This window comes from Grammomys surdaster, unplaced genomic scaffold (assembly GCF_004785775.1).
Source record: "Grammomys surdaster isolate TR1022 unplaced genomic scaffold, NIH_TR_1.0 196, whole genome shotgun sequence".
Classification (NCBI taxonomy): Eukaryota; Metazoa; Chordata; class Mammalia; order Rodentia; family Muridae; genus Grammomys; species Grammomys surdaster.
In genome coordinates this window covers 193250-218576 of record NW_021604641.1, presented here as the reverse complement: position 1 = coordinate 218576, position 25327 = coordinate 193250, and the positions used below count along the sequence as shown (strand labels likewise).

Genomic DNA, 25327 nt, shown 5'->3' with positions numbered 1-25327 from the left:
TTATTTAAACTATATGTATAATTTCCCTAATTATTCCACTTTCTTTATTGAAAACTCATTGAGAGAAGAGCTATAAAGGGTAGAGTTGGTTAAACAGGAGCACTTCACAAATACTTCATAAAATGTGTTAACTAAACTGAACTTCACCAGTAATTAAAATAAGTTATTAAAATAGGTCCTAAAAGACATAATTGTTTTCTGCTTTTTTAATAAATTAAGAAAATAAATTGAGAACAATAAAAAATGAGGACCATTCCACTGCCTCAATAGAAGCATGCCTGCAATGGGTAAGTGAGCACACAGGAATTAGGCAAGCACTTCTAAGACACCAAGGAAAATCCTACCATATTGCTACAGCTTTTTATCACATACTGTAGAGGCTCTGAATAATTAAAGTGGTTTAAGAAAAGCTGGCCTTATCCCCAAGTATGAATAATAACAAAGAAGAAAACTTGGTAAATGCTTGCATTGAGTTCTACAGTAGAAAACTAATTAGACTATCTTACCTTATAACTGAGATAGCCAAGAAGTATTGTTTCAAATAGGCTTATCAATGCCACCGAGACCTAAAAAGTAAATTGTGATGTATGAGAAGATGCAAGGTAAATAAGATATGCTTTCATAATGTGCTAGTAACTGTACACAAATATTTGAGAATGTGTACATATATATACAAATGTAAATACATGTATATAATACATAATACATATATATAAAATCTAGATGGTATATAATACATAAACTTCAGTTTGTAGGTGGAGGTATACACACAGTATTTTACTGTCTTTTGTTTTACAGTTTAGTTTTCATAATTTCATATGTTCTTAATGAATAATTTTTACTCATTTTCCTAAGTATAAAAATGGGAGCTCAATATTCATACTGACTAAAGTATGTAAAATATATAAAGATTGTGATCACTCCTATTCATTTATTTTTGTTTGTTAAGGAAACAAACTTAAATCAGTGCTTCCCTTCAGAAAACCAAATACAAGGTTGAAACTGAGTAGACTGAATCATTTTATTTCACCTAGGATGACGTGTAATGCTAAAATCCCTGAATTTTCTAAACATGGGCCATTTCAGCAATGCAGGATGCTTCAGGATTACATAACAATACACGACCAATTGTGCTTTTACAGTCGGCAATGCTAGTTATGTGTTATTTGAACAAGCTTCTTTCTCTATGTGCTCTGCGGCATGTGAAATCTTTACAATTACTGTCAGAAAACACTGGAGCAGAAAAATAAACAGAGAAACTCAGAAATTATTCTTCAGTGATGTGCTTTTTATTGAGTTAGTGGATTAATTGCAGTGTTTTCCTTTTGTGATGCTAAGAAATTGAACTCAAGATCTCATACTTTCTAGGCAAGTGCTTTCCCACTGAACTCCATATCCCACCTCATTAGTTTAAAATGGAGATTAGAATAAAATGTCCAAAAATGATTTAAATGCCAATTATATTTATTCTTTAATTGAGGTTTAAGCTACTTTATAATCAAAAAAGAAATATTTACAAGATTTAATTTGTTTCTTACTAAAATAAAACTTTAAAATTTAAGTGAACAGTAAATAGTAACACAATAAAAACAGATGACTGCCTAGCAATCCCAGGAAAATCTATCATAGATACACACAAGTAGCCATTCTTATAATAAGAAGCTAGGAATATTTTGATTTCTCCATAAATCCTCTATTATGATTATCTATGATATTTTCTAATAGCATATCATTACATAATCTCTAGAAAATTCTAACATGTTATTTTACATACTACTCAGAATCGTATTTAAATAGAAGATATTTTAAATTTAAATAAAAGCAAATGTATAAATTTATAGAATGCTAATTTATTATAGTTTTAATTAAATAATGATATAAGACTTACAAGGGACACTATAAGACTATATTTCAATGAACCTCTAATATTTGGGAAGGTATTTGCTACTAATTATTTCTATACTAATTGACATTGCAATCGATGTCAATATAAATCAATGGTTCTTAGTAATGCTGCACTTCTACATAATACAGGTCATTATGTTGTGATGATGCCCAACCATAAAATTATTTTTCTTTCTACTTCAATACTGTACTTTTGCTACTGTTATGAATCATAACATAAATATTTTTGAAGAGAAAGGTTTGACATAGGGCTCAGGGCCCACAGTTTGAGAATCACTGATAGAATTAAATTCACTTTAAAAATGAAGTGTGCATATTAATTTTTATCTGTATATATAATCACACTGCATTTCAAAATCATTCACTATCATAAATATTGTGGAAAGAACCAGCATGCCATTTTAGAGCAATCAAACTGCTGATCCTGATATCACTGTACTACAAATAGAACACAGGCAATGAATCATCATTTTTTTTCCTGCAACCTCCATGTCTTCTTATGTTAGTAATCCTATTTTCCATTTAATTTGCAGTTTTAAGAGCTATCAGGGGCCTGGAGAGATGGCTCAGTGATTAAGAGCACTGACTGCTCTTCCAGAGGTCCTGAGTTCAGTTCCCAGCAACTACATGGTGGCTCACAAACATATGTAATGTGATCCAATGCCCTCTTCTAGTGTGTCTGAAGAGAGTGACAGTGTACTTACATACATGAAATAAATAAATCTTTTAAAAATAAATATTAGAAAGTAAAAAATAATCTATAAACAATTAATATAAGCGAAAGTGAAGTAGTTTGGGAAACATGCAGCATTAGGACACTGATTTGGTTGCTTTTTATGCTTTTGTTTTTTAACTTCTAACACTCTTAGAAGTCTAATACTGACTGCAAGGAAAGTCACAAAAGGTAGAGTGGGAAAACAAGAAGAAATAAGTCAAGACGTTAGCCTAAGGTGTGCATTTAGTTTTGACACAACGGAAACACAACTTGAACATCAACAGAACACTTCTCAATAGTGTTTTCATGTGAAATATAAATGAATGATGAAATATAGGAATAAATAAACTTGTACATAACCTGTAAACCCCATAAAGGTAGACTTCGGTTAACCCAAAATATGTGAGACCTATGGAAAGAAAAATTAAAACTTTAGTTTAATAAAATAAAAATAAAATAAGCCATTAGTTAGAAGGATATGGTAGAACAAGAATATTACTAAATTTTTGTTTCATTTTCCACTAAAAATTCATTAATGGCTCTTCTACAAATGTAAAGATTGTTATTTCTAAAAGTATTTATATTTGGATCTATCTGTCTATCTATCTATCTATCTATCTATCTATCTATCTATCTATCTATGTAATATTTATTGTGGTATTATTTATAAGAACATATACATGGGTAATATAATCAGCATAAAGTCAACAACTAAAAGCTTATAGTACATTAATATTTCACATTTGCAATTTTATAAAACATTTAAATTAACACATAAAAATCAAGGTGGCTGAGGTCAATATATACTATTATGAAAGATATACTATACATAGTATATATAATATGTGCTATTATATATGATTATGCTTTATGTCCTAATGTGAAATAACTGTCCTTAAGAACCTTCTTCAAATGTTATTCTCCCTGATTTTAGCAACATGTTTAAACTCTACAATGACCACAATAACAGAGTTACCATACCACTAATTAAACATATAATTGATTGAACTTTGAGTCATTCATAAAAACAAAATCTACTCAGGAAAAGACGAAAGTTGTTGCAATCCAATTTCCATGAAATAAAAATAACCCTTTAATACAAATAAAACTGTCTAGTTCTTGTGGTTACGAAAAGTGAGATATCTCATAAAGCATTAAATGTGGTTCTAAATGCTGGGATTTTCTTTGTATAGTATACAGAATAAGAGAACTTTTCCATTTTTGCTTACTTTAAAAATGTTAAATGTCCATAGAAAGTCTTTGTTGAACACTACTATTAAGTGTTCTAGAGTTTCACAATGCTTCCTCTATCTGGCTAATTAATATCTTGAAATACTCCAACCCAAACCTAGGATTTCCTCTCAAAGGTTGGTATCCTTTTCCCAGTACAGATTCCAGGAAGTGGCTTGGAGTCTGTGTCCAGACATCTGCTCCTCGTCATTTTCAAACAGTTAACTCATTAGTCACTAAACCACTCGAATACCACCACCTTCGCTTCCAACTACATGTAGAATTCATCCACCTTAATCTTCACCACACTGACTCCTTCATCTAAGCTATAGGTTTTATTTTTCAAATTGGCCCTTTAAGGTCTTATTAACTCTAAAATCTTCCAAAATCAATTAATTTATCTCCTATATTTATTTTTAAATTGGAATTGCAGTAATTTTTAGTGTAATAAATATGGGATCAGGTTCATCTATCATTTATATCTTTCAAATAAGAAGACTGATCCTCTGACATGGAAGTCTTTGGCAGTTTTTATGTGTGGCATATACCATTCTTACTCACATCCCTTTCAGGTGTTCTTTCCTCATCTGAGTTTTATTCAGAATCCTGCTTCTCAGGAAGCTATCTGAGCATTTCCTGATCAACCTTGATCAATCATCTCTTCTGCTTTGCCACGTGTCACATTTCCCTTGCTACTCATTATGACTGAAACTTCATATTTATTTAAAAACTTATTTACTTAATGGCTATTTCCCCCAAATTATGAAATTGATAACATTAAACACTATCCTGGGTTTACTCCCTATTATAAACCCAGTACCTCACTGAGTACACACACACACAATAGTCTAGTCAGTCAGTATGAATGGCAGATAGGGTCAGAAAAGACAAAGATAATGCTATTAGTTTGCCATTCTTTCCAAAATATTCATTCTGTGTTTTTACTAACATGAGAAACAAGCTACAAACAAAAATATGAGAGAGAAAAGGAAGATGTTAGCACTTTATCAGTTTATTTAAAAGATAGGTGTTGAGGTTGGAGTAACGCTCAGAGGTTAAAAACACTGGCTGCTCCAGAGGACCTTGTTTTAATGCCAACAACCACTTGGCAGCTCACAACTGTCTGTAACAGTTACAAGAAATCTGATCTCTCTCTCAGCCTCTGAAAGAACCAGGCACATATGTAGTACACAGATGTACATGTAGACAAGACATCACATAGAAACTAATAAAGTAAATTTAGGAATAAGATGTATCTTAAAAAATTATGGATAACAAAATATATCTTAATCATTTGGTAATAATAAACAAACACTAAATGATTTTTCAAAAGTAATTGATAATTATCATGGAAAAAGATATAGTTATATCTATGAAGGGATTTTTTAGGCTATGATTTTATCTTGCAAAGCCATGGAAAAAGACTATAGACAGTTTAAACCTAACACTTTTATATTATTTTTACAAGATTTACAAGTACTATATCACATAAGTTTTATAATGTACTTAAAGAATCTATAAATCTCTAATATGAATAGCAAAATTAATGGTTTTTTACAAATTTAATATAAAATCAATAACAATAAATAACTTGTAAAATGCTAGTGACAAAACTGTGAAATATAAAAATATGGGTTTGTCATGAACAACAAGAATAAGCTATGAATATACAAATCCCTAAACAAATTCCCACACAAAGAAGGAATGAAATAAGAACTTATATCTATACCACAGTGGCAGACAAAGCTTATGTTATTGGCAACAAAAGAAGAAGGAAAAATCAATAAAAATATACAAGTAATATTTACTATGGTATTATTTATAAAAGAAAAGTAACTGAAGTCTGAGAGCCCAACAAGGAAACATCTTGATCCTCATCAACATTACCAAAAGTAACCATGATCGCGCTAATGAACAACGATTGCTAATTACATACATGGATATATGACATGTCTATGTATCTAGGGAAAATCTGCACGAACTCATCATCAAATAGTAGGGAACAATTTTACTCTTTAGAATCATAAGTAATTTAAATGAATCAAAAGAAAATGATAAAATACAAATGCACATAATTTATGCTTAATCTGACTATGCAAGTAGCTCAAGATCATGTACTAAACATTATTAAAATAGAAGATTAGTCACATCAAACAGTGTAGGGAGAGAAACAGTCAAATGTAGAACTTAATGGCATATAGTACAGTGACTTTCCACAGCATCCTCACACAGTCTTCTCTTACAGGAAGAAAAATAAAAGCTCAAAGATCCATTGACATCCAAACTAAGTTTCATGGAGTGTCTTATTAAGAACGTACAAATTAGAGTAACCAGGTAACCATGTTGAGCGTGACCATAAAATAAGCTCAAAGGACCTTTCATAGTTCTTAAAATTATTAATCAATACAAACATGCACTATGCAATACCTAACCCAGGCCACTGAATTAAAAACTCCTCCAACTAACAACACATAAGAGAAAGTAAGCACTTGGTATAGTATTATGGCCACATTGCTAGAGCATACATAATTTAGTACTGATCAGAATATAGAGGCATACCAGATTCTAGTCTATATGCTAGAAATAATTTTCAGAAGCATAACTTGGAAAATATTAGACATAAGAGCCCTAACTCCTAGTCAGACAAGCAAGAATGAAACATGCCAATGATAAACCTACTTTTGAAAAATGAGCATCCAGAGGCTTTAGTGTACTTGCTGTGACAGTGTCCTTCACTTGCTGTGATATTCTTCCTTCCTCCCCATGTCATGCAAAAGGCCACCCCAATCAGACACTCTACACAGTCCTGAAGAATTCACACAAAAATGCACATAAAAAGCACAAGGGTCTTGTGTTTATGTAAGTATTATATTTAAGCTATAATGCCATAGTGTGTGTGTGTGTGTACATGTGTGTGTGTGTGTCTGTGTCTGTGTGTATGTTGTATTCTTATATAACAAAAGGTTTTCAATGTATTAGGAAAATCACTATTAGACTTTTTCTTGAAAAAAATACATAAAACTTGAGATTTTTGTGTTATAATTGGTCTTGTCTAAAACTATATAGTAACTTCATGGGGAAAAAAGAAAGATTTATAATATAACATTCATTTCTATATTTGATCAAATACTGAAAAACATTGTCATAATTCTATTTGTCATGTGAATAACTTTTAATATTAAATAGCAGTAATATTTAAAATCTAATCATAGCACATGTTATACTAGGCAGCAACTTTAAGTACAAATTTAAAAATTTCAAAAATCAAAGAATATTCATATGTGCCTCAGTTTCTCTTCCAGAGGCTCCAACAAAACTAAGGGGGGCAACAGTTTATTTTTTGCTCACAATTCCAGGGTAGATTTTATGACAGACATTAAAGATTTGACCCAGTTAGTCTTAATCATTATTAGTACTACAACTACTAATGAAATCATTACTAATAATATTAATACTACTAAAATGGTAGTAATAATAGGAATGATAATCACTTACACATTTTCAATAGTCGAAACAAAGGTTTGTATTAGATAAAATCTTCTATGGGCTGTGAGTAAGCAAGGCTCTTTGTCCAATCTACCTATAAATGACCCAGAGAAATCTCTGGTACTACAGCCATGAAATCTTTAACTACACATCATATGTATTAAAATTTTCAGTATCTGTGGTGTCAGACATTCACTGTAAAATTAATTTTCTATCTTTCTATTCATCTATACAGTACTTGTTTCATATCAGCTTAATTCTGGAGAGATGCTTAAAAATAAAGCAAGGCAGCTCAAAATATCTGCACCCTTATCAGGTCAGAAACTATAATTAAATAAATCTCTTTGTTGAATTAGCCTCATTATTTTAAAATAGAGCCTGTACCCATAAAGGCCACTTCTGTTTTTCATTAACCAAGACTGCACTGACAATGGAACTAAACAAAACAGTGTTCTTGAAATGGAGACCTAAGTTAGTTTATTATGGTTTTTAATTACAGTGATCTGGTTTTTCAAATGTATATCCTCTGTAATTATGACTGAATATTCTTAGTAATAGTATACAGAAGTTAATTGTAGGAAACTTTGTTCTCTTAATGTTTCCAAATAATATAATTTTACTCTGCTATCATTCACAATGGCTTTTTCCTTTAGAAGCATCCTTCACAGATCCTTTAAGAATTTTCAGATCTTTCTATTATATCTTCTATTCACAAATCACCAAGTTGTAAAAGCAACTTCATTATTTTATAGAAGGATTTCTTTTCATGGGTATCCCCATTTTTAAAAACACAAGGACTGAAACATGTAGTTTCTCAGTCTAACTCACATCTCTAGATATGCTTCACTGCCAAAACATCTATAAAATGGGTAGGAATAATTTTAATAACAGAATCTCCCAAGACCTATGGCAAGCAGGAAAACTACAAAATAGCATAACCCTTCATCACAGCAAACATCTAGATAAGACAAAGAAATCATGGGAAATTTAAGAACAATAGAATGTCTATGAAAAATATCTACAGGTTTTACAGACAGTATCCACATAAGATCACCCCCCCAACCCTGTATAGATCTGGGCTATAGGGCACGATGCTTGGTAATATTTATATATGGTATTCATATATAAATATTAGCTGAAGAGCTAATATCCTGCAGGGTTCAGGATTGCAAAGAAAAGTTTAAAGTGATGAATATTTTGTGTCAGATAGGGAAAACCCACTTCTAAGAGGATTCAACATAAAGTAGAGCACAGAATGTCCTAGAGACTTTACGAAAGCCACCACAGCTGGACTAAGAAACTCCTGAAGTGGCATAAGCAAGAGTTAGAATACAAGCTATGTCATTTACACGTCTGTTCATGTACTCATTTCAAAAATAATTACTGTTAACTGTGACAGACTATTGAATCCAGGCAATGACCTACATCTCTTCTAATACTCACAGAAAACTCCAAATTAAACCAAGCAAGGAAAATACATTCAATATTAGTAAAAGATACAAAGACACTAGAGAAAACCAAGCAAGTTTTTCTAGAAGACTCTGTGGGTAGGCATTACCTCTTGTGTCTAATAGTAGACACAAGGTCATCGAGTTTGAAGAAAAGAGGCAAAGGGTGAGCTGTCAGAGGTGAAGCTACAGGAGAAGCAGGATTTAAGTTAGGCAGATGCCATTCAAAGCAGGTGCATAGGTACTAGCTTTACAATTTGCTGGCACAATGTCACATGCCCCAAGGCCTGACACTATTACCGATGCTATGGTGTGTTTACAAACAGGAACCTAGCATAGCAGCCCTCCGAGAGGCCCAACAAGCAGCTCAAATAGTCAGACAGATACATACACTCAACCAATGGACAGAAGCCGGAATCCCTGTGATTGAATGAGGGGAAAGCTGGAGGAAGCTGAGAAGGAGGGTGACCCCATAGGAAGACCAACAATCTCAACTAACCTGGACCCCTGAGATCTCTCAGACACTGAGCCACCAACCAGGCAGCATATACTATCTGATAATGAGGTCCCTAACACATATAAAGCAGAGAACTGCCTGATCTGGCCTCAGTGAGAGAAGATCCACCTAACCCATGAGAGACTTTTGGCCCCAGGGAGTTGGCAAATCTGGTGGGGTAGGGATGGGGGTGGGGTGGAGACATCCTCTTGGAGACAGGGAGGAGGAATGGGATGAGGAACAGTCAGAGGGCAGACTAGGAAGGGGATAATGACAGGACTGTAAAAAAAGATTTAATAATAATAATAATAATAATAATAATAATAATATATAAATAAACCAATAGGGAGCATTCATTGACTAGCAAGACTGACTAGCAGGCTACTGCAGCAGTACTGATGAAGGCCTGAGGCCTGCATCATGGAGGTGCATTGAAAAGCAATTGATAGCAGGATAGATGCTGAATGTACAAGTGACAAAAGGTTCCCAGGGATTTGTATCTGTTACAGAAAACACTGGGAGTTAAGAGGAACTCTCAGATCTTCAGTTGGAGCCACTGCTCCGTTGCATTATCACCTGCAATGGAGAAAGCTGTGGCTGGAACAGAATTCTGGGCATGTTGTTCTTCATTATGGAAGAGAAGGACAATACACAAACTGGTTGGAATATGATCAACCTAGGACGCATTCTGGACAGCCAAGTGGAGAATCTGAGTGTAGAACGCACTTGGAATATATATCCCCAAGGAACACTGGAAAACAGATTAGTCATGAAGATCTTAGCAATTTGAAGCAAACCACTGCTTCTGTTTAAAAATGGCATGTTAAAATTAACTATATATTGAATGAAATGATATATACCATGAAATGAATCTAATACTAGAAAAACGGCAAGATCCCTCAAACAGCTTTTACATAGACAGACGTTCCTTTAGACTGCTGAATATTCCAGTGAGCCTCTTGCTGATTTCACTTACAGTAATATGATTCACAAAAGCCAAGGATTCACTAAAGTGAGTCATCATAATTCAATTTCAAATTAGTAATAACACATACTACTATACTAGCCAAACTTCACTCATTCACTTACTAACCCTCATTCTAATCTCCAAACCTTTAAATAAACTCAAAATCACAGTCACTTTCCAAACAAGCTACATTATCAAATGTGTTTGAATACATATGATAAACTCATTTTCTCTCTAACATATGTGCTTTTGTTTTGTCTTAAGGCAAAATTTCACAAGAGAAATCAATAACAGGTATTATTCATCAATTTTAATTTTTCCTTTGAATATCATCATAAACTTACTAGGTAAGCTAGGAGTCCTGTGTTGTAATGAGATCAAAATTATGCCTTAATGTCATTACACACTCAGGACTCTACTGTTTTAGCAAAGGAGAGAGTCTAATAGAAAGGCAGTGAGTTAGTAGAAATACAAATTAAGCAAAATAAGATTGTAAATGAAAAAAGTAAAATACATCAAAAATTACTATCACTTTAACTAAATAAGTATGCATTAGTTAAAATCTTCTTGAGAGAATCTTTAGAGTTTCCACAGAAAGGTAATAAATTCGTTGTAATGAGAAGTTTAAGGAGATTGGCATACTGTAAAGCACATCTAATTCAGTAACAGGAAGACATTCAAATCTGTGGAGAGATGAGACCATTTTCAGCTAATATTCACATTTTGACTAGCAACTACACACTCATGTAACAGATTTCAGGTTCTCTTTATTTAATAACATACTCACCAAACTTGGAAGAATTTTTTCAATATCATTATCAGTTCATACAAATGTCTTATACCCTTCAAAATTGAATTCTTATAGCAATCTTCAAATTGTAATAATTCAAAAACAATGAAACGGGTGTGGGGATCACTGGGAGCAACCTTACCATTCGTTTCCCTGTGAAGGTTTCTCAAGCAACACGCGGATAATGTACAATAAGCAGCTTAACAATTTGAGGGAAAAGTTGAATAGGCGGATTCTTAGACCTTTAAGCAAACAACAAAAAGTTAGGTTTCATTTAAATGTGGTACATAAATAAGAAAGGATTGTCAAAATATTGTCTTTCAGTTTAGCAAATAAAAGGTATTTAGAAAGCACATGCTACAATTTTCTAAACTCGCTAAAGTTCTTGGTAGCTGAATTTTAATAACAACTCCCAAAATAAAATATGAAAGTCATAGAATTCATGAGCCACAAATGACAGAGGGCATTCCACAGATGAGAAATCTGGGTTTTAAAAGCTAAAACCACAAAATTTACATCATGTCCAGGTTGGTTCAAGTCTGTCTATATTTTAATCATTATCTGGGGAATAACTTTAGCTCAAAATCAAGCTGTCCCCATATCGTCTGTAATACATCCTATGACTCTGTAGCACCTTGTTGATTTGATTATAGAGAAAGCATGTTTATATAATTACCTGTAATACTTTTGCTATTATATTTATATTATGGCATATATCATCTCTATAATTACAGGTTATATAATAATTATGTCATCATTTACCATGAGAAGTCATAATAGCTTTTACTGATAAATACACAAATAGAAAATAATCTCTCTCATACTGAAGTGGGAAAATTGAAGTTCTTAAAAAACAAGTTTAAGGGTCAATGGAATCTTAAATTTTTAAAAAATTAAGAGTAACATGCATATACCAAACAAAATGCTTAGAGCATGGTTAGGAGAACCATGATACCTAATGAAGAAGGTCAAGTACATTGGTTAACAGGAACACTGCCATCCCTATAATCAGAGGTATGTGCTTTGTGTATTTTGCATAAAATGGTGAGAAAGGCCTTTCAATAATTATTACTTAATGAAATCTAGAATGAAGTGTCACCTTTTTAGTCTATTTTTGTGGAGTGTATTTATAGCATTCTTTAACAGTATTTTTTTAATTGTGCAATCATTTCTCAATTTCCATATTGAAGCACTGAGGATTTTGTGAGATACATGCTGCTTCAATTTCATCTCCTACATCACAATAAAACACTGTGAATCAAAATCCCAGAAGGTTTAAAGGGCTTATTTAATCGTATAGCTTTCAGTTTCATAGATATGGGTCTCCTTTTTAGTGAGTATTCAATGCTTGACCTAACACTGTAGTATCATCATTCTGATGATTTAACCCCTTTTAGGCAATATCTACAGATGGGGCTTTCCTGTAAATACAGGTAGGAAGGCCTTGATCTTCTCAACTTTAATGCTGAAACTAAAATACCACTAAGAATATCTCACCTATATGGGCCAAATACTGATGTATTTCCTATATCCAGTATATGGATGTGCTCTCACAAGCCAGGATTCACTTTATGAAGGCTACAAACAACTCAATTTATAGTAATGCAAACAGATCCAGGTGTTAAAATCCACAGCCCCAACTCTGTGACAGTAGAGTTCATATTTATCTGTTTCTTATCTTGAAAAAAAATGATCATATTATTGTAAATGGTCTAAAAAAACATGTAGAATTGTGTAACACAGCAAGTATCACACATACTTCAACATCAGCAGGATTCAGCAGTGGTTCCAATGGTATTTTCTATGTCTTCAGTGGTTCCCAATTTCTTAATAAGAATCTTTAGGATGTTAAGCTTGACATTTACCTTATACTTACTAATGTAAAGTCTACTTGGGGATAGCAATACCCATTTAAAACCCTCAATTAAATTATGAGTGTTATTGTTGTCATTGTTATAGTTTAGGGGAAGCTTTTAAGACAAATCTTTATAATCCAGAATTGCTTGGGAATTGTTCTGTTGTGCAAGCTATCCTCAAACTCTTTGTTAGCAGAGATGACCATGATGTTTTAAAAAATATTGTTTTATGAATGCATATGATGTACCATCTTCATTTTCACCCCAATTATCCTCCCATTCCCTCTCTCACACTTGATTAACCACTTCTGCTTTCCCATGAGATCTCTTCCTATCTTCATATCCTGTTTCATTTTCAAAATCACTGAGATTAATTGGGATCACTAACCTGAGTATGGGTCAAGGGTTATTTGCTGGAACATGAGCATTATTCAGTGACTACACATTTGAACAAATTGACTTCCCTATGCCTAGCAACTAATAACTGCCAATAGCTACTCATTAAGATATAAGATTTCTGAGCCCCTACCCCATGCATTATGCCATGTTTAAGGTTACATGACTTCGACCTTCCCTTCCTTCTGCCTCGTCATCCCGAGTACAGAAATTATACTTGCCCTCTCCTTAAATGACATTCTCTAATATAATTCAGAACTCAAATAGGATAGACAAGCCTTTTCTTCTTCTTATGAGATCTTGAGACTTAAAATATTAAAGAGACACGTAAACAATTGGATGTAGCATCTTCAGTTTTGTTTTTTTGTTTTGCTTTGTATTACATTTATTACCCACAAAATATTCCCCGAATTTTATTCTGTTATGTGGACAGTGATGTCGTGAAATATTACATAGCCGGAATTTGAGGTAGATTTCTACGCAAAGAGCCAAATAGTCATGGGAGCAACTTACTTGATCGCTGGTTTTTTATGAAAAACAATTTTAATCTCTCTTTAAATGTGTTTTCGTTCATGTAGAATTCAACTTGGACCCTAAAAACAGAAAAATAAACCAAATTTGTATAAGTCAACTGCATCTTTATTTTATCAAAGTAAGTAGAAAATGATTTTGCACTTCTCCAGATAGATGAAAATATAAAAATATTTGAATTAATGCATGCTGTGTTTGGAGTGAATTATACAGCATAAAAAGGAGAGTTGATTAAAATACAGTAGTGTTATTTCAGGAAAAAAAAAAGCCTCTGCTTTCTAAGCTCAAAGACAACTCAAATATCATGCACAGTTAACATAATTATCTAAATTAGTGATTTATAATAGACAGAAGTGATTTTAAAAACATTGGAGTTTTAATCATTAATGTATATTAAAAATGAACCATCCAACAAAAAATCATTTCCCTACTATTTTTCCACTTTAAAAAGGAATTAAATTAATGAAAACTCATGAGGTAGGACTTGAATATCAGTTTTTAATCGAGTTTTTTACTCAACCTAGAACCTACCTGAAACAGATATTACCTAACACCTTCCTTTCTTGTTGACATATTTCATCCCATTTTTAAATATAGAAATCAGTAAAGGGGTTTAGATCAGCAGCAGCAGGTTAAAGTTGCAGATTATTAAGAAGCAACCCCAGTGAGGTACTAAGACTTCATACTTAATCTACCCTGAAATAAAGACAACCATTGAGAGAGCACCACCTTTCTACCTATTGTTTCACTACTGAGAGAAAAGTGGCATTCTACTTCATGTATCGGCATGCTCACTACTGTCCCTCATGTTCTAGAATGTAATTACAATTTTGGGATAATAAATTGGAAATGTCTTCCTGTGCAGAGTCACTTGTCAACAGTTAACACTTGTCTCAGTTTCACATACACTCATTATATGTTTAGATTCCAAAAACCAGATAAGCCAGAATTTCAGTGCTTCCATGATCAAAATTTTCTCAAGACTATTCTAACATCACAAACAGTTGAATATATAATCTGCATGATCTTAATATATCTATCAGCTCATTTTGTTGTTTTGTTATAAAAGATATATGTGGGGGAAAAGATCAGGGAGCAGAAAATAAGTGACATATTATGCTATGTTTTACAAATAGTACTGCACTGCTAGACAATTCCACAAACTTGCTATTCTGTTTATTTAGGGCTCAGAAGTACTTTTAAAAAGTCCAAACTCTGCTCAATAAAAGGATTTTATTCATGACAAACAAAACTTTATATAACTTGAAAATCTCTCAATATTCCCTAATTTTTCTCTCCTATTTGATATTATTTCTATCAACAGTTTTTAAGTATTTACTGTTATCTTTTTCTTCACCTTTCACATAGAGATTCGGAGTCAAAATCCAGTTTATAGTTACTTGATATTTCTCTAAAATGGTCATAAAAATTGTAATGCTTTTGGAAGCTCATGGTGTCTGTAGGCCCATGTGCATGGTCAATTCCCAACAGAATTATACTCTCACAAAAGTGCATGCAAGGCAAGCAGGCACAAAGCCCAGTTTATGTCTTCAAAGCCCTCATTGGCTCTGTTTCCTTCCTTGATCAAATGAAAAGTCAGCTCAAGTGAAACAAAGGAACTGTAACACGGATACTGAGCTTAAATAGTTAAAATTTGTTATGGATACAAAACAAAATTTGAGAGGACACATGGCTATTATGCAAGTAATTTAGGAAAGGCCATTTTGATTTACTTCCTAGAATTATCAAATTTATAAGAAGGTCCATCCATTCTTCAAATAGTAGCTGGAGACTGATATGAGTATGAGCTGAGGCACATTTTTAAAAAACAAAACAAAACAAAAATAAAATGAGATCATATAAACAATTAATCAGGAGTATGGGAAGCATGACACCTGAGAAAATTTATGCTACACATGGAGGTTTCCCATCTATTGAGAGTTAAAAGTCACAAAATGATAATCCTTAAAGAATAAGGCAGTCAAAATCGTCTAAATAAATATCTTTTAAATAATACAAGTTATTACCAGACATAACTCTGAACAGAGCTAATTCTAGAGGAGAGGTATCAATCAGAATTACTAAATCAGAAATAGATAGCATTGTGTAATAAAAAGTTCTTTAACATATGTAAATATTCTAAAGATGAAATGACAGCTTGCCATCCATTCAGAGTCCTTTTCTTACTACAGACTGTTTGGCATATTAGTGAGTTGTTCATTGTGTGACTTGCTAATTTCTATCCAATTATGAAATTACGTGAAACAAACCTCTTAATTAATCTATTGACCTTAGGGGGCTAATATTATATTGTAAAACATGTTCAATATTGAAATATAAACATATACAAACGGGTTTTAAGGTTGATGATAATTTAAAAAAAGAAAGTAATGATTTGAATTTGTTGACTTAGATACAGGGAAAAATATAAAACACTTGTAGAGTGAGATAAGAAATATGTTCTCTATTCCTGTATAGAATGAGTGAGGCTGGCAGGAGAGGAAGAGAAGTAGAAGAGGAAAAGAAGATGGAAGAAAAGGAAAAAGAACTAAAAAAGGGAGGAGGAAGAAAGAACAAAGTGAAAAAAGAAGAGAAAAACACATAAAACACAGTAAAGTTTTCTTTATTAATCACATGACAACTACTTCAAGGTCAAAGGAATGTAGAGTTAGGATAAACCTTTGGAATTTCCCCATATATTTACAGTTCTAGAGACTCTGGATTAAGTAAAATTCAGAAATGACCATTTCAACATATTTCATGAACATAGCTAATTATAAAAATGATAAAGTAATTCCTTTTCCTGGCATAAGGTTGCCTTCTCTCCTGCCTATTTCTTCTGACTGCTAGCATTCCACCCACTCCTTTCCCTCCCTGTTTGTCCCCCTCCCTTCCTTCCTTCCTCTCTTTGTCTGAGAGCCTATCTCTCTTTTGACCTTCCCACTAACTTGCTTATCTGAATTTAATTTCCTTAGAAAATGATGTTTTAAATAATGCACAAGGGCAAATCAGCACACATCATTTCTCAAAATGTCATTTTTATTACAAGCCCATATCAAAGAAAAAATTTCTACTAGTTTTTTCCCACATTTAGCCTTACACATGACAATCTTTATTAGGTGGCCTTCTATTGGAACATTTTATGTTAGCTGATGAGGTGCACTGTTTTATTTGAATAGATATATTTATGGTAACTAACAATTGTGTTCAACTCTCATATATATTTTATCACATTATGTTTATTATTTGGGTGTTTACCCAAAAATATTTTCATGTGGAAATATTCTCTACACTTTCTATTTTCTGGTTTTGTAGTTATTAGCTTGATAATTACTTTTGTGTAAAATTAAGTCAAATAATTTTGATATGCATTGCATATAAGTGTCAGCTCCCACTGCCTTTCCAGTAATTCTACTGATGACCCTACAGGACTTGGAATCAATACTCAAATTCTATCAAAAGTTATATTAGAAGTGGATGGATATTGATTGTTATTAAAATTACATCTATTCAAACTTATGGCATATTGTTGCATTCCTTTAGACTGGTTTACTGGGTGAATTATCTTATTCATTACTATTCTAATATCTCTGTGCGCAATCATCTTGTCTATCAGAGAAATTTGGTTTTGCTTCGGTGTGTGCTGAAGTTATGGTTTTGGAAATGTCTTTATGTATGTATTATCATTATTATTGTTTTGGTTATCTTCTTTAAAATAATGTAGTAGGTTCAAATACAAATTCTTCTGTAGTTTCTATATTCCAAAAATTTGGAATTACTGCAGAGCTGGGGGAACAGAGGGATTGTATGTCTTCCTTAATGCTAATGCCCTGTGTTAATTTAGCACTTGTTTTTCTTTCTATTATTCTACAGCTGTGGTACTTGAATTTAGTGTAAAACGCCTTCCAGTGCTTGTGAAACTGTACATTTCCTGCTTCCATCCTTATATTCATATTTAATAACTTTAAAGTGGGTCTGACATTAAAATACAAAAAGTAATTTTGAACCAGGATATCAATGCAGAAACATTATTTTGCTGCTTTCTTTTTTAAAAAAAATATAAAGCCTTGTAAACAAAATTTTCATCAAGTAAATATCCTTATTACTAGTGGTAGTAATCTAACTGATTTGTAGTAGAGTGGCAACAAACAACATTCAGTTTAATTACATAGTTTTTATGAAACATCATTTTTTACAAAATTAATTTGGATAAGACTTATATGCTACTATGCTCAAAAAAAAACAAAATAAGCAAAAGTCAATACTAAATTCATGTGGTAAAAAGAAAAAGGAAATGAAGAAATTTGTCAGAAGATGTAACTTCATCTACAGAAAGTATTATTATTGAAGATCTCTTCAAATATCACTTAGGCAAAAAAAGGAGGAAACCAAATGTTTACAACATTTAGAGAAATAACAGACTACATTTCCATATACAGAAAAAATAAATAGCATTTTGGTGCTTTCAATAATGATGCCTTGAAATCTATTCTGAATACCAAATAAGATACATTTCTGCACATCTCAGGTCAGATAAATGTCAGAATCAAAGAGGATTCTGCCTGTGTCTATCTGATGCTACTTCCTTGACATTCTGCTGCTGATCACACAATATTGGTGTATAGTCCATAAATAATATCTTCATTATCATACTCCTGGCAAACAAATACCTTGGGACTACTCTCTGGACCTTTAGGTTGTAAAAGACAGGCTCTGTAGATACATTTTAGCCCCAGTGTCAACTCACTTAAAATGGATTTTGTACACAAAGTTAATACATGGATGTCACGATGATATACATAACTCCCAGGGCAGCTATCTATTCTAAGAACTTTCCATTGGTGTGGGTTCTTTTGTTTTTGAACTAATGTAACACCACACCTGGTCTCTATCTGATAAGAAATAAATGTGCAATATCTCAATGTAGCACAATGTTCTCTTTCTGCTCATCACAGAAAACACTAAATTCAGTTTATGCTTATGAAAACGTCACCTTTCAAATAGACTTCAGTAGTCTATACTTGTAGGAGGAGCTAAGGTGGGAGGAGTAAGAAGAGGAAGAGAGAAGGAAGAGGAAGAGCTAGGAGAGAGGAACGAGTGAGAGGGGAACATGGAGGCAGATGTTCGTGTGTCTGAAGCACTCAAAGGTAGTTGGTATATCTAGGTTGGGTATTGGGTTACACTTCTGAGTGTATGGGCATCTTGTTACTGATCATTACAAAATATATAAGCTTTTGGATAATTTAAGCATTAGAGTTTCATTTTCCTATTGGGCCTGTGTGGATGGCAGGATGGTCTGGGCAATGCCCAGCCTTGCGGAGACAGCGTGGAAGATTGGCAGAGCCATCTCCCACGCTGATGTCTCATGGGTGGCAGGGCTGGTGTTTCTGTCTCGCCATTTCCAGCTGCAGCGGTCACATGGCCTCTGGCCAAGAAACATGGCGGCTGAGCTAGGGAGAGTCACTGCAGCTTAGATAGCCGGATTGACCAGTGGCCGATTTTAAATAATTAACTCAACATATACTTACTTCTATTCTTTCTACAAAAATGTTTCTGAATTAAATTGTGGTGCCACTGCCAAAAAGGGTAAATTGATCACCCTTCTCCCAGTACTTTAAAGGTGGGCTTATTTTGGAGTAGAAGTTTTGCAGATATAGTTGGTCAAACTAGGGTAAAACAATTCTGGACTAGAAAAGACTCTCAATTTAGTATGACTGGCGTCTTTATAAGAAGAGGTAAACCAAAATCAGCAAAGGATGCTGGGAAAAGATGCTCAGATGAAGGCTAAGGGAAGAATTGCACCCCACAATTCATGTGCATCCAAAGTCTGTATCTAAACCATTGTACCCAGTGCACTGTGTATTGTTGTCAAATATTCATCATCTTTGTTTCAGCAGTGGCTAACCTTGGTTTTACCATGCTGAATCAGAAGTAAATATCTTAACACATAACTGCTCTTGAAGGAAAAGATAAAAGTTTAAATTCAAGGAACAGTTTATATTAAATATCTACCGCTTTTGCTTTGTTCTGAAGTAGATAAATCATTCAGTCAAATCGATTTATGTGGATTTCAATATCGTGAGGTGTTGTGTTAAAGAAAGAAAACCTGAACTGCTAGTCAGTAAATGATTTCTTATATAGACATGGCTTGATGAGAGACCAAGAGCTCCACTTGACTTTAACATCAGTGCCTGGTAGGCAACACTTGAAAGTACTGAAATTTCTTGAATTACGTGAAGGTATTTAAGTGGGTAATGTCCATAGCAAAAACATCATAAAGCAATCAGACAAGATTTCTGTTTGACATGTCACTATCTGAAGACTTCATTTGATGGACTTATATTCTGGACTTCTCCATTTTAATCAAAGTAAGTACATTTTAAAAACTTCAGTTTGACTTGATTTAACAGGAAAAACAAAAGGTGGAGAATTTAGAAGTAGGTCCTAAGATATAGTTTGTAAATCTTAAATCATAAAACATCATGATTCCTCATTCTCCATGATCAAAAGTATGAGGAGATAAAAGAATGGATAGTCACATAATTCCTAACTTAGACTGCAATACAGATTTCTATGGATTATCAATAGTTAATTTGATCTTGTCCAAGATACTCTCAAGATACTGATCAGCTGCAAAAAACCCTGGGCCTCATACAGGTATATAACATGGATGTGAACAACACATTTTCTTCACTGTGGAGTGTGCTGTTCTTCCTCCCAGTGTAAGAAATTTACAGTAAAATTTTGTTGTATGTTTTCTCTGTGATGTTCATAGAAAAATACAGATTCGGTGATTAAAATAACATTTATACAAAAAAGGAAATAAGCAAATATGCAAGTGAATACAAGTAAATAAATAGATGAATAAATAAATAAATAAATAAATAAATAAATAAATGCCATTTCCCAGACTATAACTGGAGTTTAGGATAACAGCCCAGGCTCCAGCTGCCTAAGCAGGCTTAGCTCAGCCACGTGCACTCATTATGTCAATTAAGAAGATTGGTGAAAAGTAAAGAGATACTTATTCAATGTGTCTACAGTACTGGCTGGAGGAACTTGAGGTCCAATGGCCCCAAGTCACCTTTAGTCTGAAAAGAGCTTTAGGTTTAAAAATACAAGAAGAATTAGATCAAGGATCATGAAGCAAATATAAATAATCAGCTGTGGTCTGGGCATAGTCCCCTTAAATACTGTTCTGGCTCAGGCCCTGGTAGGTATCCCCCAAAAAATGCCTTATTGTTTGGGGAATCAAGGTTTTCAGATGACTTTCTCTGTTCCACAGTGCAGCTCAACTTCATAGATAGCTGTGCTTATAGAATAAAGAGTTGCTATGCCTATAGACAACTCAAGAGTAAAGATTTAATCCAGTGACTCAATCTTGGATGTCAGCAAAGGGAAGAGACCAAACATGATAACAAAAGCTACGAACCCACAAAATCTTACCATCATATCTGACTAAGCATAAGCTAAACAAAGACAGCAATGATAAGCATGTTAACGTGAACATAGAAGTCCCATGAGACATCAGTCTTACACAAACAACTACAGGAAACTAAGGAAGATTGAGAATGGGAGACATAGTCTTCCCTAGGGAAGAATACATCATTGCTTATCCAGAACCAAATGGTCAGCCCTGAAAATATGCAGACAATTAATGGTATACAGACTGAGCAGGTTGTACTTAGGCAAGAGAAGATAGAAATGAGGTAAACATATTATAATCTCAAAAATTAAGGAAAAACTGTTTAACTCAAAGGCAGGATTTAAAGTATGACAAAAGATGAACAAACTTCACAAAAAAAGTTAAAAAGAAAAGAAAACATAAAAAGACAGAGATGCCAGGATTTTGTCCTGCCTTCGTTGCCTAGTGGCCACAGGGGAGGACACAATGACTTGGATTGAAAACATCTTCTAAAATGGGCTTCAAAGTGCCAGTGGTGATATTTCTGTTTTGTGGCCAGTTAGACATTTGTTGCTCTAAAACTCCATTTTATTGGGAGTTAATTTTCTATCTGGTAGTTTCACGATGGGGGTTTCTTCTATTTTAAACATTTTCTACATATAAATGTGTTTAGAAAGAGAAAAATAGCTAGTAGTTAAAAATAAGAATATGTAAATAATTTTAATAAATAATTAAAAAGAATAAGCACAAGGAAAAAAATATATAATGTCCATTCCCAGAGAAGGAACTAAATGGGTGGAAAATTGAGGAAGAAATGCAAGCAAGACTATTTTAATGAAGTAAGGAAGTATCTATCCATATGGAGCTGAAGTAAATAAGCCTCAACAGAAAATATAGCTCTCATCTCCAAGGGAGGAAGATAGCTTATTCTTAGCCAAACGAGAGTGAACAATGTCCTGTGAACACAGACTCAAGTTGCCTGAAAGAATGTTGCACAGTGAAAGCAGTTAAGTGTGATAAATTAGGCACATAATTAAAGCGATAAATCATTGCATTCATTAAATGTATTGGTAGAGACTACAGATAGGCACTATCCAGGAATTCAGAGAAGTTCTTCTATAAGCTTTAGATGTTACCAAATGATATTACTAGTTTGTGGGTAGGGAAATATTTGTGATCTGTTTGAGAAACAATTCCATAAGTTTTACCTGACAGTTGAAAGGTGTTAGGTCAGACAGACACAGAGGTAGACAATGAATGGGTCTTTAGGGGATGAAAGCGAGTCCAAGATCATTTTGGCTATGGTCTGCGACCTTTCCAACTCTCCACATTTACAAAGCTCTATTCATTCACTACCTTTGTGGAATATTAATATAATGTGGCATTTGGGGGGCACTTCATTTTACACACATGAACATACCAACACACAAACACATACACACAAGCCAAATAAAGAGATCTTGTTACCTGTCAATGAAGAATATGTTAGTGAAATCATTTCTGCAAACAACCTGGTGTCAACTAATACTTACTATCTAACCATTTGAATCCTAGTAATGTGCCAGAGGGAAACCTCAACACAGTGATTTAGTGTGAGAACATGATGCTCTAACAGGCACTAGTTGATAGTAAAAAGACAAATAGACATAAATATCCAGACATGGAAATGGAGAAGTGGTACCACAATCATACTATGGGAAGTTAGCATAGAAATGAATGCTTGTGGCTGTGTGTGACAAAAAGAGAGGCATTTTGTCACATGATGCTGAAGAAAGGATGCAAGTTTTAACAGCGAACATCAACTCCCTAGTTTAATAAAGATCAAAAGTACTTAAAATCAAATAAATTACTCTAGGAAATATTCACATCTGCTAAACTGTATTTATTTTTAAATAAGAGAAAGAAAAAATAGCATAGCAATGATATCTGGGAGGAAATCCAAGGAAGATATTGCAGGAACTCAGACTCACATGTATCTCATTCTAAAGAATATGATTGCTAGAGTGTCCATATGTATCTATCTATATGTATGTATGTATAATTTGGCTGTTAATAAATTATAAAATTATTGAATGAAATAAATGAGACCATTCACAGAATAGTGAATACCGTATGCCACCAACTTGAACTTCCTATAAGAAAAATTCTGTGCTTTTAGATGTAACTAGATTTCTTGAATACTGTATATTCATGAAAAGTCTCTGTGTACACAGAGAATAATATTGCCATGAAAGATGCCATAGCAGCTGGCCACAAGAGGCTGCACCATGTGAGCATCGTTGTGGAAGCTAGAAAGAACAAGAGCAAAGCAACAACCAAAACATTGTGGGTAACATCAGTACCATTGTGTCAGCCAAGTTTGAGAATAGCCCAGTCATCTAATGCAACATCATACAAGAGTATGCTTCTGTATACAAGGAGTGGGAGGAGGACTCTATGGAGGTACCAGGGGCCTTCAAAGCTAAGGTTTAAGGTAAACAAATGTATGTGCTTACATTGAACTATTCCTGGGATGGGTCATCAACTTCATTGCTATGAGTGTGGGAAAGACACTGATCCAAAAAGTCCCCATGAGTCCATCGGTGCATGTGGCATTACTGAGCAGTACAATAAGGAGTGTGCAGTACTGGATCCCTAACTGTCTCAGGCTTCTGCAACTGATGGGCTTTTCTGTGTAGCAAGGCCCCATAGGATTTGTAGCCTTTTAAAAGCTGGAAGTTAGATAACTCTGTGATGTCTCATTCTGAGGTTAGAGATGAGGTCAGATACTTGCTCCGTGTAGTCCCTTTGTTGGAATGTTTTCACAGTATTGCATTTCAGAAACTGAAGAAATTTATTTCAAAATTACTTCCTAATATAATTCTCTGAAGTTGACTTTTCTTTCTTCCTGATGCTTTTCTGCCTGTTCCTTATATTTCTCTCTCTGTACAGGCCCAGATATAGAGACATCTGGTATTGTCTTTTTCCTGTATAAGAGAACCCCTTAATTTGTTTTTCCCAGAAGTTGCCTTTCTCATTGCCTACATGAAGCATCTCCTTTCCTTTTAAAATATCACTGGATTGGCAAGCTCCATTAGCTCTGAACTCTAACCCTTAGTTAACTGGAAGTTGCTAGGTTCAAGGAAGGGTTCAATGATGCTGTGAATTCATATCTTGTGATATCTTGTTTTGTTGTGTGCTTGTCTATTTTTTATTTTTGTTTAACCTGTGATCTTGTCCCAATATTAGCTCAAACTTAGACTTGTTTTCTTTCACTTTACCCATTTTTTAACAAATAAGCATTTCTAATACTTAAAAAAAAAATAAAGGATAAGGTAGCACTACAGAGCACTTCATAAAACAAACTTCCATACAAGCTCATAAACCAAATCTTCCAGGATCCAGCGGAATTTGGTAGTAAACCAAACAATAATGGTTCACCAAGTATGACTGATAGAAAAAGGCATGAACAGGATATTTCCTGATTTACAAAATACAAGGTTTAAAGAAGAAAAAGTGGGACTAGAGTAATGGCTTCAGGGTTAAGTGTACACTGCTCTTGCAGAAGACCAAGTCAGTTCCAAATACTGTCAGGCATCCTCACAATTAAGTAACTCTGCGTCCAGCTTATTTAGTAAGTGCCTGGTGCTCTCTGGAGGTCTAATACTTAGAGTTTAGTGTTCTCATGTTTTATAATTACAAAACATATTGAAATAGATTATAAGATTCATTATCTTACTTCAAAGGGTATTTGTAGAATTTATCAGATAAGATTTATATACAGATATATATATAGATTAGTGGGACAAACAGTGATTGTCAGGTACTCTAGACTCACTTCAGCTGCAAATAGCTGGGCTGGCTGGTCACACTTTCGTAGGATAACCTATAACTCACAGTGTGTATGAGATTTGCTTCTAGAGAATTCAACGAGGAAGATTTATAATACATTGTATATAAAGTCAAGGATATTTAACGGATTAAGACCAAGACAGAAACAGAACAGAGCAGAACGGAACAGAACGGTACGGAATGGAACAGAACAGAACAGGAAGAAAGGAAGAAGAAAAAAGAAAATATAATAAGTTCAGAGAGAAATGTGCTGAAGATCTATTTTCTTCAG

The 25327-nt window shown here is 33.7% G+C and overlaps 1 protein-coding gene across 3 annotated transcripts in view; it reads right to left on the bottom strand.

Annotated features, from left to right (window-relative positions):
- Positions 1 to 25327, bottom strand: part of Kcnt2 (potassium sodium-activated channel subfamily T member 2) — a 345424-nt gene that overhangs the window by 232771 nt on the left and 87326 nt on the right. For all 3 annotated transcript variants that reach the window (XM_028769952.1, XM_028769953.1, XM_028769954.1), the window contains exons 2-5: positions 13803 to 13882; positions 11180 to 11279; positions 2981 to 3029; positions 507 to 566 (exon numbers count right to left, since the gene is read on the bottom strand). In XM_028769952.1, coding sequence (XP_028625785.1) covers positions 507 to 566; positions 2981 to 3029; positions 11180 to 11279; positions 13803 to 13882 — 289 coding nt within the window. The remainder of the gene's footprint in view (positions 1 to 506; positions 567 to 2980; positions 3030 to 11179; positions 11280 to 13802; positions 13883 to 25327) is intronic.